The sequence below is a fragment of the Bos mutus genome, chromosome 24 (assembly GCF_027580195.1).
Source record: "Bos mutus isolate GX-2022 chromosome 24, NWIPB_WYAK_1.1, whole genome shotgun sequence".
NCBI lineage: Eukaryota > Metazoa > Chordata > Mammalia > Artiodactyla > Bovidae > Bos > Bos mutus.
Window position 1 is genome coordinate 42,842,159 of NC_091640.1, and position 15,323 is coordinate 42,857,481.

General features: G+C 50.0%; 1 protein-coding gene across 6 annotated transcripts; it reads right to left on the reverse strand.

Moving 5' to 3' along the window:
• Positions 1-243: 243 nt before the first annotated feature.
• Positions 244-14,097, reverse strand: MPPE1 (metallophosphoesterase 1). 6 transcript variants are annotated; one of them, XM_070361970.1, is made up of 13 exons: positions 13,810-14,097; positions 13,421-13,483; positions 11,173-11,289; positions 7,851-8,077; positions 6,720-7,102; positions 6,189-6,297; positions 4,121-4,224; positions 3,501-3,575; positions 2,727-2,835; positions 2,549-2,614; positions 2,336-2,458; positions 1,707-1,847; positions 244-786 (listed from the first exon to the last, which is right to left on the reverse strand). In XM_070361970.1, exons 4-13 carry the CDS (start codon positions 7,887-7,889, stop codon positions 739-741), a joined length of 1,197 nt encoding a protein of 398 aa, XP_070218071.1. In that variant the 5' UTR covers positions 7,890-8,077; positions 11,173-11,289; positions 13,421-13,483; positions 13,810-14,097; the 3' UTR covers positions 244-738. The 6 variants fall into 6 exon arrangements, with proteins under 6 accessions (XP_070218071.1, XP_070218067.1, XP_070218068.1 ...); XM_070361966.1 differs by having other exon boundaries at positions 244-791; positions 13,810-14,094; XM_070361967.1 differs by lacking the exon at positions 2,549-2,614 and having other exon boundaries at positions 244-791; positions 13,810-14,096.
• Positions 14,098-15,323: the final 1,226 nt, after the last annotated feature.

Sequence of the window (15,323 nt, forward strand, 5' to 3'; positions counted from 1 at the left end):
ATATTTATTTTAAATACCAAAAGCCTCTTCCTGGTCCATTTTTTCGACTTTCTACTGACAGGCATTCAATTCAGATTTAGCAACTTGGAGAGGAAATTACACTCATCTAAAAATCTGATTCCATTAATTTAGCACAGAAATAAAGAAGTCTGCGAGAACAATATATTCTTGCTTGTACCATCTGTATTTTATACCATCTGTATTTTATTTTAAGCACACGACTTTATAAAACAGAAACTTGAGAACATTCATAGGAGGACAGACGCAGACCCCACATATGTGTGCAGCTGGCCCTCTGTCCTGGGGAAGAGTCCTGGGGAAGGGAGGCTGTCCAGTGCATGCCAGTGATCACACGCAGCTTCTGCACACTGTACAGAGTCTCTGATAACACACACACTTGATAAACAAGCAGACAGACCCGATATAGAGACAGGTCCCATTTTTGCAGCTTGGGAACAGCACTGATCCTGCAGGGCCTGACGCAAGTGATCCGGAACCCAGGAGCGGTGCTCATGGCCCACTGTAGTCTCAATGTCCATGAGCACCCCCCGAAGTTTATTTTCTTCGGCTTTGGGACACTACTGCTAAGAGCAAAAGTCTGCTGCTACTCACATGGTCTTAAATTTTCTGAGCACCCTCTGACCAAAATGAAAAGGTGCAGACACAAGCCCAGTGGGGATTAACGTGATGAGCATGAGGCACCCAGCTGCCACACAGTACGTGGTCAGAACCATGTCCTCACGCGGCAGGTAGCACTTGGCAAGGGCGTAGTCCATGGGCGTGATGCTGCCCTGGGGAGAAAGCAAGACCATCACTGCATGGATGGCACCAACCCGCAGACAAGACCAAGGGAGTGAGCCGCTGGGCCCGATGAAACTGAGACCAAGGACACTGCAGGCCACACTGCCCCCATCCCACATGCTGGGTCTCGGGGGCTGAGTGCACATGGCCCGGGAGCTGATCCCGCACTGAATCTAGCACCTAATACAGGGTGGGGAGGTCCTCTAAACCCAGAGGCCATGCAGGAGAGGATTCAGAAAGGCCTGGAGACTTAGATCAGTGGTCATCCAGGAAAAAACAGGACACGGCTGTTTTTCATGCCACTTGATGCTGAAGTAAGCAACCTATCACCTAGAAATGCATGTGTGGGGGGCATTTCAATGGCCTTTTTTTTTTTTTTTGGTAGACATTTTTGCTGTGTGGAATGACAGTGGGGAACGTTCATTTACTGTGAATTTGAAAGCAGAAGGTTTTCCCCATCCTGTTATTAAGTAAAAACTCCTGATATGAAAGCACTATAACCTGGACATGGACTCAGGGCTCAAAGAAGGGAGCTGAAGCTTTAGGTTGTCACTAACGTCCCTGACAAACGTGCAAGACCTGCGGCATCTGTCTGTCAGCACAAATAGGCGTGTGTGGAAAATAAGACAGGATGACCCTGTCTCCTTAGAAAATAGAAGGCAGAGCTCCTGGGGCACTGCTGTCCTTGCCGGACGAGACACTGTGAGATGGTCCCCTCACCACCCCACCAGAAACAACTGTCCCCAAGAGAGGGGTTCACACTGCTGGGTGTGCTGGGAGGGGTGTGGTTACAGCTTCTGTATGTTTTCACAGATTGCGGCAATTCATGCTGCAATTCAGTAGGTGATCACTGTGCTGATTTAAATACTGTGGAAGCTTTGAGACGAAAATAAACATTCACATACCATGATGAAACTGGGGTTGTTTCTGTTCCTCCAACTGAAAGATGGCACACTGACCTCCAGGACGCCTGCCCTGTGCTGGACCTCGCAGGCGCTGTGTGTGTGGCCACTGAGGATCAGGCGCGGCCGCAGCCACCACAGCAGCTGTGGTGGGAGTGGAGGCAGTGAGAGGTCGCCGGGGCCTGGGGACACACACACCCCCAGCAGCTCCCTCCGCCCTCAAGTCATTCAGTCTTTTCAGACTCCGTCAAAAGTAAGCCCAGGCTCTCAGGGAGAATCTATTTTTCCATCCCAGATTGTATGGTTTTAATTATTATATTTTCTTTTTTATAAATATTTTAATAAATCCATTTCACAAATGTATATTTTGTTTTATATATTATATACACCATACAGTATATAAATATTGGTGTGTATATATTTAGGAAGGACATTCTAATTAAGTTTTAAGACTCTACTCTTTAGTTTCATTCACTGTCCTGGATACATGTTGGTGGGAAACAGAATAAACAAGAGCTGAGACTATCATCACTCAGATCTTAGGAGTGAGTTTCCTAGGGCGGAAGATGAAACGCCTGTGTAAGCGCCACCTGCCCCACCCTGCATCCCTGCATCCCCACATCCCCGCACACCTTCCGCGAGACCTCCCAGGACAGCACGTCATAGCGCTCCTTGAAGGGGGTGTACTTCTCATCAGGGGGTGCTGCGTCCTCCCCGGAGCAGTTGGCATCATTTCTCCGGTAAAGCGGGAAGTGCTGTCGAGACCAGAGAGGGGTCAGGGGACCGTGAGACCCAGCGCTTCCCCCACACACTCGCAGGCCACCGGGTGGGGTCCCTCCCCTCACCTGTAGCAGGATGGGGGCCGAGGCCGGCAGCCGCTGCCTGTCTCCACACCCACGGGGGCTATGCTCCTACAGGTCAGAGGCCAGGCTCTTCACTCACTGGACACTGGATGGTGGGAGGGAGGGGGAAGCGGGGATGGCCGTGCCCCTAGAGTGGGGCAGGGGTTGAGGGGTGTCCTACCTCCCGAGAGCAGTTCAGCCAGTGAGAGATTTCCAGGAGCTCAGCCTCTGCCCTGGAGCAGATGTCACAGCCGTCGCCTTCCAGTGCAACACTGTTGACCATCACGAAACTGCGGAGAGACAGGAGGTCAAGCCATGGGCACTGGTGCTGTCTGTGGGCCCCTGTGCTCTGGGACCCGGAAGCTGCACCCCACAGAGAAGAGATTCCAGTCCTGTTGCACTGTGCATGCAGGTGCAGATGATGCTAAGAGGACAAGAGAGCATCTCTGGGAGTCGAATCCAAGACAGGAAAGGCTTTTCCACCCTGAACTAGTAAGAGGCCCCAGGTGACCACTACACTCAGCACCTGACCTTGTGTCCCTGGGCCTGGGATGTAAAGTGGGGAGATGACAGCCACCCACAGCCCTGGCTTCCTGTGGGGGTGACGTGGAATAAGACATCAGAGCAGAGCCTAAGCAGACCGGGTGGGGTGGGGGTGGGGGGTAGGCGGGGAGAGGGGCCTGCAAAGCTAACTGGGCCAAGGAGCCCAAACCCAGATGACAGCAGGCCAGCTGAGGTGCCCTGGCACCTCCTCCCTCAGGGACATCGTCACAGACCCGTTAAATGTGCCATCGTGTCCTGCACACATGTCCACTGGCCACAAAGAGGTGCCTGGCGTCTAAAGAATTCAGAAGCCAGGAGTCGATTAACCCCATGATCTGGAAGACAATCATCGTGTTTACACTTTAAGTCACATTCTAGGGGTCTTCGTTAAGAATTCACAGATAATACTCACTTAATTCCTTTCCAAGAAAACAGCCTTTCAGGGTTGAAAACTTTCTCAAATCGTTTTATTCTGTATGTGTCCATCCTACATTCAATTGTGAAAAGAAATGTTTTTCAGAACAAGTCATTCTTAAAACATCCTAAGAATTATCAAGAACACAGGAAAAATAACATCCAGGACCTGAAGGCCCAACCAGCATGTTGGTTCTGAGCTCCCACTTGCCCTGGGTAAGCAGGGTGCTGCCACCACTGTCCAACCTGGGGCCTAGAGTCCGAAGTCTGGGGCCCAGGGTGATCAACTTCATCCCCAGAGCTCTAGCTCCCTCACTGGTAGAGTGGGTAAAGCAATAAAAATAACAGGTAAAGAAAGAGATTGAATGTATGGAAGCGCTGTGCTCACAACAGGCTGGCGCTATGTAAACATCAGCTATTAAAGCCCAAACCGTCTTGTTTTCTGATTCCCAAAGAAAACTGGTCACAAAACATTAAGTTCAAGTGAGAACCACTCTGAGGCACATTCAGCTAGGTGGTAGGGCTGGTGAGTGATGTGCAGGAGCCCCCAGAACCTGACCCCACAGGCAAGGCCCCCCTGGGCTGGGCAGGGGGAAGGCGCCTCCGCTGACCACTCACTGGTAGTGGAAGCCGATGTCGTGGTTGCCAGCCACGGCCCGCAGCTGCACGTGGGGCGGGTGTCGGAACACCTTCCAGAAGCGCCCCACATCGTCCGCCCAGGCCTGCAGAGAGAAGCACACAGTTCAGCCCAGGGAACCGCCCTGTCAGGTTGTAGGGTGGGAAGGTCACTCCTTGCCGGGATGAGACGTCCATAAAGCCCATGTGCAGTATTTCTACCATTCTTTTCCCAAGGCTAACCTAAGTATTTAACCTGGTGCCAAGTTTGATGAAACAGTTTATCTCCCCAAACCATCCTCTTCACACACCCGCTACTTCAATGTCGCCTGACAGCCACGCACGGACCCCAGGCTGAGGATCCCCTCAGATCAGGACATGTCCTAAAAATGGCTGCAGAAACATCCAGCTCAGGGTGGGCCCCCCTGGAATGAGGACCAGTGCCTCCCTCAGGGTTATGCTCCCTGGGGCTGGGTAGGGGGGTGGGGACCGACAAGATGTGTGGGAAAGAGAGAAACCAAAAGGTCTTTCCAGGCTTTTCTGACTTTACTATTTAAGCCTGAGATGATGTTTCAGTCCTTATTTTTATTAAGCCTAAAAAACTGGACAAACACGCTAGGCTGGATGATACCTAGCTGAACAGTAGTCAAATTTGTCTTAAAGTCTTAAATTTGGCCCAACCTATGGAAATAAACTGGACAGATTCCTTCAGTACTTTACAAAGACTTTAACAAATAATACTTAGAGTTAGAATAACATAAAATTAGAAAAATATAACATGTTCCCCTTAATTTTCTAAAGCAGCATTTATATCCAAGCTCACTCTACAACCAGTTGCTTTTTACACACAGCGTTTCCATGGTTTCACAATTAGTTCTGGACTAGATGAAACCAATGACTCGGGGCAGAAGGAGAAGGGGGCAACAGAGGATGAGATGGTTGGATGGCATCACCGACTCAATGGACATGAGTTTGATCAAACTGTGGGAGATGGTGAAGGACAGGGGAACAATGTGCTGCAGTCCATGGGTCGCAGAGAGTCAGGCAAAACTTAGTGATGGAAGAACAACAATCAACACTGCAACCCCACAAACGGGTTCCCATCAGATCTGGACTTTCTTTGTACACCATTTGAAGTGTCCCAGTAAATTTCAATTAATTTTTAAAAAATATCTTCCAAAACCATCTGGAAGATATTTTTTAAAATTAATTGAAATTTTTTTTCAAGTATCTTCCAAAACTATCAGGCTTCCCTGATAGCTCAGCTGGTAAAGAATCCACCTGCAATGAAGGAGACCGTGTTCAATTCCTGGGTTGGGAAGATCCACTGGAGAAGGGATAGGCTACCCACTCCAGTGTTCTTGGGCTTCCTTTGTGGCTCAGCTGGTAAAGAATCTACCTGCAATGTGGGAGACCTGGGTTCAATCCCTGGGTTGAGAAGATCCCCTGGAGAAGGGAAAGGCAACCCACTCCAGTATTGTGGCCTGGAGAATTTCATGACTGTATAGTCCATGGGGTTGCAAAGAGTCAGACATGACTGAGCAACTTTCACTTTCACTTTTCAAACCATCAGTGACTGAACATTTTTAACTAAGCAGCAAGAATGGTGCTTTTCTTTCCCCCATTAATCCCAAGAATGCAGTAAGCCAAGCGTTCTGCCAGCCAAGGTGAGAAGAGCCTTGCCCTCTGGTTCCTGGAAAGCTCACAGCACCTGGTCTCACCCCTGAGGGCAGAGAGACCTCCCACCAGCAACCCCCCACCTCCCTTAGAAGAAGACCATGACCTCATAGGCAGCCCAGCCTCATAAGTGTTAAACCACACTTCAGCATGCATCCTGAACTCTGGGGACGACCCAGACGCTTCCCTCCTGCGGACCTTCCCTTCCGAGAGGGTCGTGGGAAGCATCTGCCAACCTTCACAGACTTCTCTTACATAAACAGGACCCAGAACTGGCGGGGACATGGAGCCTACGACTGTGGACACTGGAGCCCCAGCGCCCAGCGCCAGGACTCCGCACGCCCTGGGCTCCCTGAACCTCAGTGCAGCCCCAGGCATTGGGGCGCATGCCCACCTCGGGGGAGCTCCACTTCCCCTCATCAAAGATGTCCCCCAGGATGAAGACAACTTCCGGCTGCAGCAGCCATACCGCTGTCTGGAAGGCTCGCTCCATCTGCCACTCCCTGGAGGCCAAGAGGAAAGGAGGGGTGGTGTGTTCCGGTTCTTGTCTATCTCACACCTCCAGGGGTTTAAAGCTCTGAGAGGAAATACAGTAGCCCTGCCTTCATCTGTCTGGCCTCCCCAACCCCCGCCCTGGGATGTCCCGATGCCCTAGGACGCTCCACCCACCCCAGGAGTGAAGGCTTATTCAGGGAGGCACAAGTGCAGCCAGGGTGACAAAAGGGGTCAGAGACAGGGCCACCGGGGCAAGAGGTGCCCCCATCAACCCTCTGGTGGCGTCACCCACAAAGGTCAAAGGGTGGAAGCGACCCAGTGCCCACGAGCCCTTGAGGTGGTGGAGACAGAAATACATGGGGGACCGTGAGACCCCACCTGTGGGAAGAGGCCTACAGACCTGCAGAAAACTGAATTTGGCCCAAGTTACCTCCGTAATTTGTCCAGCCAGTGGCCTCTTACGGCCCCAAGCAGGTGGGTGTCAGCCAAGAACATGGCCCTGAGCACGGGCTCAGGGGCCTTGGGGGCCCCAAGGGTGCCGGCACCTTCAGGGGTTTTCAGCTCGGGCCAGCTGCACCGGAAGATAACGAGGTAGTAGATCAGAAATTCACAGAAGAGAAGCACGGCCAAGATGGCAGCCGAGAGCTTCAGCAGCAAGAAGCCCCTTGTCTTCAGCAAACGGAGGCACTGCCCCCTGGCCCCTAGCTGGCTTGAGGCCATATCCCTGCCCAGGGGTGCTGGCAGCCAGAGACTTTCCACGAGGAAGCCAGGCTTCTGGCCGGGTGTGGTGGTGTCCGCGTCTCCGCTGTGTACCTGCAGGGAAGAGAAGGACCAGGTTATGTGTCTCCCTTGAGGAGCCACCGTCAGGCACCACCACTAAGAACCAATGACTTCCAGAGCCTGTAACCTTCCCAGACCCACTGCCCTGTACTTTCACAAGGACAACCTGTCATGGCTCCATACGAGGTCTCTACATCTGCAAGGGCCAGAGGAGCTATTAGAATGGTTCTCCCAACAAGATGACAGTTTCATCACTATTTTAATGACATTTGGTTTCCCTGGTGGCTCAGACGGTAAAGACTCCACCTGCAATGCAAGAGACCTGGGTTCCATCCCTGGATTGGGAAGATCCCCTGGAGAAGGGAATCACAACCCACTCTAGTATTCTTGCCTAGAGAATTCCATGGACAGAGGAGCCTTGCAGGCTACAGTCCACAAGGTCGCAGAGTCAGACAGGACTGCAGGACAAAACTCATTTGATGAAAAGGTGTTTGTTAAGGTCAGAGAAAAAAAACAGGAAAAGTCAACAATTAACAAGTAAGTGCCAATTCCAGGATTCCCCACCACCCACCTCCACAAAAATCAACAGGCTATATGTAGCCCCCTCTAGGGTGCTGCCTTTGGTGTGAATTCACCACTTCTCTACACAGGTTTTCCACAAAAGAAGTGGATGTTCACAGGCGAGGTGCCCCCTCGCTGGCTCAGAGTCGGGGTTGGACAGAGCCACAGCCATGAATTCTGTGTTAGGATTACACACATGTCCACAAACATGATTTTTCACCTGCACATCAGCCTTACACTCTGGGTGACCCTCCTTCATGAAACATTCATGTGCAGTGGTTTCTCTTCAGGAGCCTTTCAAACATTAAGATTCGCCTTCATTGTAGATGAGCTTTGTATCCACTTTTGACACGAAGTGAAGGCCAACACAAGGGGGCCTCCGAGAGCCAGTCCTCCACGGAAGGGTCCTACACTGATGGTCAAGACAAGGATCCTGCACGTGGTGACCTGGGGGCCACAGAGAGCTCAGACACGGGAGACGCCCCAGAAGCCTGGGGGGTGGGGGAGGGGTGGGCTGTGGAGACACTGACCATGGGTCCTAACTGAGCCAATAAGTGCAGAAAACCCTTTCTGGAGGAGGCGATTTTCCAGGATGATCTAGGAACCTGCATCTGGTTGACACCAAAGGGACCAGGACACATTGTTTTAGGGCCTAAAACAATCTCCGCTAAGTCCAGCTTGCAGAACAGTCCCCCTGCACCAGTAAAAGCCCAGATTGCTCCACAGCAGTGCTCATAACACACAACCACCAAGACACAGAAAACTGTACAACTTCACCTAAAAACAAACAGGGCAGCCAACAGGAATTTGCTGTACGTCTCAGGAAACTCAAACAGAGGCTCTGTATCAACCTAGAGGGGTGGGATGGGGAGAGAGATGGAAGGAAGGTTCAAAAGGGAGGGGATATATGTACATCTATGGCTGATTCATGCTGAGGTTTGACAGAAAACAACAAAATTCTGTAAAGCAATTATCCCTCAATTAAAAAATAAATAAATTAAAAAAAAAACAGGGCAAAGAAAAAATAAATGAAAGGCATCTGCTCTCACTGCCCATCTTCTCTCAAAAGGCCTAGAATATCCTACAATCCTGAAAGCTAAGGCCCAGCAGCAGCTGAAACTTGCGACGACCTGATGTCCCGCAAGAACTAGGAGGGAGGGAGCCTATCCCTGTGGCCTCTGCTCTGGTGCTTCCTAGCTTCCCAGTGAGGAAGCCTGAAAGACAAGTCGAGTGGCTCCTCCACGCCCACTGCTCTGTCATGGAATCCTGCTCCCGGCAGGCGTGGTGGGGACAGAGACCTTGGAGTACAGAGAGGCGACACCCCAGCTGCTCAGCTGGGCAGTGGACACAAGAGCGGGGTGGGACACAGAAGTAGGGGGGACAGGAGTGGGGGGACACAGGAGTGGGGGGACAGGAGCAGGAGGACACAGGGTTTACCACTGGGCACCACCCACCACTGTCAGCTTAGATAAGGGCCCAGGGCCCTGCCCTTCCCCAGGCTCCCTGTTCTCTCCTCCATAAAGAGCCCTTTAGCCAGAGGACCTAGAGGAAAGGAGGGAGAAAAGGCGGAAGGAGGGGCAGTAGGCCAGCCTGCTGGTACTGAGACATGTCTTCTCAAGAACACCCTAAGGCCACGTGACCCTGCTACAGTGTGATCACTGAAAAATACACAGAACTCCCCATAAGAGTGAAACCATATTTGACAACTTCTGACACAGAATCCTTCCAACAGAATTCCTTTTCCTCAAATCCTGGAAACGGCTCTTCCTCCTTCCAAAACTCACTGTATTTTCCATCAAAGTCGAGTTCCCCTCACCGTCTTCAACATCGGCCACAGCTCACCCTCTTCACCTTCTGAAGTGAAGGCAGTGTTTCCAGGGCTGATGGGGTAGTAGAACGGGGCTGGGCTCAACTCCAAACCCCACACTAGGGGCCCGGACGTCACTCCCACCACAGCTGCTTCTGACAGCTCCCTGCTCTCACGGAGCTTACAGTCAGCCTCACCACCTCCTGGCCCAGCTGGAAGGAACCTGTGGCCATGGATGCCCAGTCACTGCCCTGCGGCCAGCAGTGCTGGAAAGAGCAAGACCGAGCGGTCTTCAAGTCCTCTTCGTGCTTCACCCTCCACCACACAGAGAGAGCTGCACTGACCTGTGAGAACTGACTGCAGCTCCGCTTGGGGTCCTCAGTGAGTCTCTGACCCCCTGGGCCTCACAGGGTCACAGCACCCACCCCCCACTGCTGCTTCGGACACTGACGGAATGTTCACAAAAGTGTGTTTTTTGTTTTTTTTTTTTAAAGTCTTTCTATTGTTGATGGGAAAATTAACCAACAGTTCGTCCAAGAAAGAAATGGAGAATTTTATTGGAGCCAGCCTGGGAGTCAGTCTTTTGCTTCTGAGCAAGGGGTCATGCATCCAATGTCTCATTGACAGTTTGAACAATGCAGACCTGCACGTACAACTGGTGGGTGGTGGGTCACCAGGCCCCCTAAAGGAGGTGAAGGAAGCCCCCTCTCTCAGGAGGGCTGGTCAGTGCAGGTGCAGAGTGTGCACTAAAGCGGGGAGGAGGCCCAAATGGGCAGAGAAAATTTTTATTTTGAGGTTTTCCTCATCTTGCCATCAAATATGAATTTTATTTCATTCCCATGAGGCAGGCTTATCAGAATGAGATAAGAGTCAGGCTCACACCCTAAGGGAGTCCCTCCAGCTTGGTAAGAGGAACCAGCGGGTCCAGGGAAAGGCCAGTGACCGGAGGGCCTAGGAGCTGTGGCCGCAGGGCTGACCCCACTTTTCCACCATTCACTGCATAGCGCTTCTCACGTTTCACACCTGAAGCCCCAGATCCTTGACTCACTGAAAGTAAACCTCGTATATAACAAAACCAATGACGTAAGATCCTCACAGAGGTTCAGGAACCAATAACTGAAGCTGCCCACCTGGCCAGGCAGAACAGTGACCAACTGTATGAATTATCTCAAAACAGAAGGTACCGATAAGGATAAGGAAGAATTTGGGAGGGGCCAAAAGGAGGGAGGAGATGCCAGCCCATAATACATTCCAACCTCCCAGAAGCCCTTGAGCTGAGATGAGCCTTGTGTGAGATGCCCTCAACGTCGGGAATTGGACTTAACATGGGCCAAACAAGATGACTGTCCACTGACGACCCAGAAAACCAACCCATCGCCATAAACCCTGAGACTGGGAGCACACGGCGGAGCAGGTCTCCTGGGTTCCCTGACTCCACTGTCCTCCCGCCAGGTGACCCTTCCCAGTAAAGCCTTCTGCTTCATCAGTATCTGCTTCATCAGTATCTGCTTCATCAGCCTTCATCACAGCCTCAGGGCATAAGCCTGACTCTTACTGTCTCCTCAGACAATTCACTTCTGAGTGTTAGATAAGAGCCCATCCTCAGGCCTGTGAAGGGTCCCCCTTCTGTAACACAGCCACTACTGTGTTACTTAACCACGAAGTACTACCATCCCCTTCACGTCCAGGCGCTCAGAGACGAATGCAGAGAAAATATGTCCTTTTCTAGACTAACCTGGGTGGTGGGGATGTCTGGTCCCTCCTCAGAGCTGCCTGGGCCCAGATGCCACTGACCCCTCCTGTCTACTTGACAAACATGTGGAAAAGACGTGCTTATCCATCTGTATCACGTCTGTAAAAGGAGGAAGAGGGAGGTTAGGATAAAGGCTATATTCTGTGTGTTGCCTTCTCGTGATAAATGATAAATCATTCTGTCAATATTAGGTTTCCTTTGAGTTAGCAGGTTTGGGCTCAAAAGGCAAAATTAATAAAATGTTATTCTTTTCTGTCTCCATGTTCAATTTGTCAGTTTTACTAAGCTCATCAAATTTAACCCAGCAGGAGAGCCATACAGGCTGCCATACAGGCTCCCACTACTGGGAAAACAGTATGGTGGCTCCCCAAAAAAATTACAAGTAGAACTACCATATGATTCAGCGAACACACTTCTGGGTACACAGTGGCTTTCAGTATATTCACATCGTTCTGCAAACATCACCTCCATCCATTTCCAGATGGAAACTCCACATCCATTAAGTAATAATTCTTAAGACACGCAAATGTCCTGAAAGCAGAGACTCAGATATGTTTACCCCATGTTCACAGTAGCACAGTTCACAAGAGCCAAAATGTGGAAGCTACCCAAGGGTCCAGTGACAGATGAATCATGGATAAACAAAATGTTGCATAAACTTGTAATTATTAATGGAGTATCATTCAGCCCTTAAAAAAGGAAAGAAATTCTGACCCAGACCATAACGTGGATGAGCCCTGAGGATAGTACGCTGAGAGAAATAAGCCAGTCACAAACAACAAACGCTTCATGAGGGCCAGGTACATGAGGGCCCTACAGCAGTCAGTCCCATAGATACAGAAGTGGGACAGTGGATGCCAGGGCACGGGATGGGGAGGATGCAGAGTTATTACTTAATGGATGTGGAGTTTCTATCTGGGAAGAGGAAAAAGCTCTGGAAATGGATGGAGTAATGGTTGCAGAACAATATGAATGTACTAAAAGCCACTGAACTGTACACTTAAAAATGGTAAAACTTAGGAGATACCAGACCACCTGATCTGCCTCTTGAGAAATCTGTATGCAGGCCAAGAAGCAACAGTTAGAACTGGACATGGAACAATGGACTGGTTCCAAATCTAGAAGTGAGTATTTCAAAGCTGTATATTGTCACCCTTATTTATATGCAGAGTACATCATGAAAAATGCTGGACTAAACGAAGTACAAGCTGGAATCAAGATTGCAAGGAGAAATATCAATAACCTCAGATATGCAGATGACACCACCCTTATGGCAGAAAGCGAAGAGCTACAGAGCCTCTTGATGAAAGTGAAAGAGGAGAGTGAAAAAGTTGGCTTAAAACATTCAGAAAACTAAGATCATGGCATCTGGTCCTATCATTTCATGGCAAATAGATGGGCAAATGGTGGAAACAGTAAGACACTTTATTTTGGGGGCTCCAAATCACTACAGATGGTGACTCCAGCCATGAAATTAAAAGACGCTTGCTCCTTAGAAGAAAAGTTATGACCAACCTAGACAGTATATTAAAAAGCAGAGACATTACTTTGCCAACAAAGGTCCATCTAGTCAAAGCTATGGTTTTTCCAGTAGTCATGTATGGATGTAAGAGTTGGACTATAAAGAAAGCTGAGCACCAAAGAATTGATGCCTTTGAACTGTGGTGTTGGGGAAGACTCTTGAGAGTCCCCTGGACTGCAAGGAGATCCAACCAGTCCATCCTAAAGGAAATCAGTCCTGAATATTCACTGGAAGGACTGACGTTGAAGCTGAAACTCCAATACTCTGGCTACCTGATGCGAAGAACCGACTCCTTTGAAAAGACCCTGATGCTGGGAAAAATTGAAGGTGGGAGGAGAAGGGGAGCATAGAGGATGAGATGGCAGGTTAGATGGCATCATTGACTCAATGGACATGAGTTTGAGTAAGCTCCGGGAGTTGGTGATGGACAGAGAGACCTGGCACGCTGCAGTCCATGGGGCCGCAAAGAGTCAGACACCACTGAGCAACTGAACTGAACTGATGGAGGTGTTGCACAATTTTTTTTAAAAGAAGACAAACACATGCACACAGAGGAGCCTATAAGTTAACAATATCCTATAACAAAGGCTTTCTTTCTGATTTAAATTCACTACTTTTATATTTAAAAAAAGGAAAAGTCTCCAGAAGTTGGATTTAGGGAATATCACTGAGTCATTTTTCTCATTTTTTTCTTTTTCATTTTCTCACCTTTTAAAGAATGAAACTCGTTTAAAGATCGACTTGTGCTTCCCCAAATCAGAGCGCCTTTACCTGAAATAAAATACAAACGTGTGTTTTATGGCTGAATAATCTTTCGTCAAGTATTACTAAAGCGGAAAATGCATCACTTTCTGGAGGGCACAGCGGCTGCCACCCGCCTCCCCCGGACACCGAGGAGCCTGAGCCAGGAGGGAAGTAAAATGCGCTGATAATCTAACAGCTGATGACCCACATTACGTGATTGGTCAAGAACAGTTACTTAAGTTAAATATTTGCATAAAAAGCGCATATACAACACCGTTCTGTGTGGCCCAACACTCAAGGAGTAGTAGCTGCCGTCCATCACCGGGAGCAGAATATTTCATGCACTGACTAACCTGCGTGGGGGCCGCAGCTCGCAGAGCCGGAACAGCAACAAACGGAAGCACAAAAGCGCGGCGCGCAACCTGCTCCCCGGGCCGATGGGCAGACCCGGGGTCCCGGAGGCCCAGCCCCGCGCCGACCTCGGATCGCGGGCTCCACCGCGCGCTCGGTGCGCCTCCTTCACTCGGCCTCCAAGTACCGAGACCTGCCCACGGCGACACTCTCGCTCGGATCCGGACCCGCAAGCTGCAGGCGTCTGGCTGCTGGCGCGCGGGGCGGGGCCCGAGCGCCGCTGGGGAGCGGGAAGGCGGGGCGCAGGGGCGGGGCGTAGGGGCGGGGAGCTCAGAGACAGGGAGTATGGGACATGGGGCGGGGTGTAGAGGCACGGGGGCGGGGCGCGCGGGAGGACCTGGGCTTCCGGCGCACGAGGCTGCACCCGGCGCAGGACTGGCTGCGAAACCTCCGCAGCTCCCAGGCTTCCTCTCGACTCTGGCACTCGGCAGCTTTCTGCGTGGTCTGTGTGGCTCAGCGCTTTCAAGAAACAGATGCGAGACAAGTGAAACGACATCACAGTCGCTGTTTATCTGGGGTTTTCCTTCTTAAATTTTTTATAACAGTAAAGCTGGCCATGTTCTCCTTTGTCAAAATGCTCACACATCATGACTTCAAATAATCCGCAAAATGACCCTGTAAATCAAGAGCAAGCATCACTATGTCAAGCAAACAGAAGCTCAGAGCAGTGATTCAGAGTCTTCCAAACAACCAAGTCTGGGCCGATTTTCAAATGTGAACTCAATGAATGTACTGAGATGTAATATGAGAAATCACAGAGAAAGCAGTTAGCAAGATGCCTGGTATATGTAAGCAGTAAGTGGTATTATTAATTAAAATTTTGTAGTATTTCCAGATATGCCCAGATGAACAATTTTAACATCTCCAGAACACCAACACAACCGGACTCTTCATGATGCAATTAGGAGGTAGACATCAGTCACCCCAAAGTATTCTCACTGAGAAAGAAAAGGAAAAATATGAAATCTGGCCAAGCCTAGAACTACAAGCCTAAGGAAATACAGGGACCAAACGAAACTGTTATGTGACACAGCAGAAAGTGAGCAGTGAACCCAGGGTGTGGTAAGTGTACAGAGCAGATGGCCCACTGTCTTTATTCCACGAACAAGTAGCATCACAGCAGAAGGGAGGAGGATCTGTCTTTGCAAATCAGACAGGAAACAAGGCAGCCAAAGCAGATCATGGCCTGGGTTGGGTCATGAGTGGGACAAACTAGCTTAAAAAAATTTTTTTTTTTTTGAGATTTGGGGACTTCCCTGGAGGCCCAGTAGTTAGGACTCCACGCTTCTACTTCAGGAGGCAAAGATTTGATCCCTCATCAGGGAATTAAGATCCCACATTCCACCCGCACTGAATAGCAAAAAAAAAAGTAATAAAAGATTGGGAAATTTGGATTTGGAATGGATGTCAGGTGATTGTTACTGTTCAGTAGCTAAGTTGTATCCAACTCTTTGCA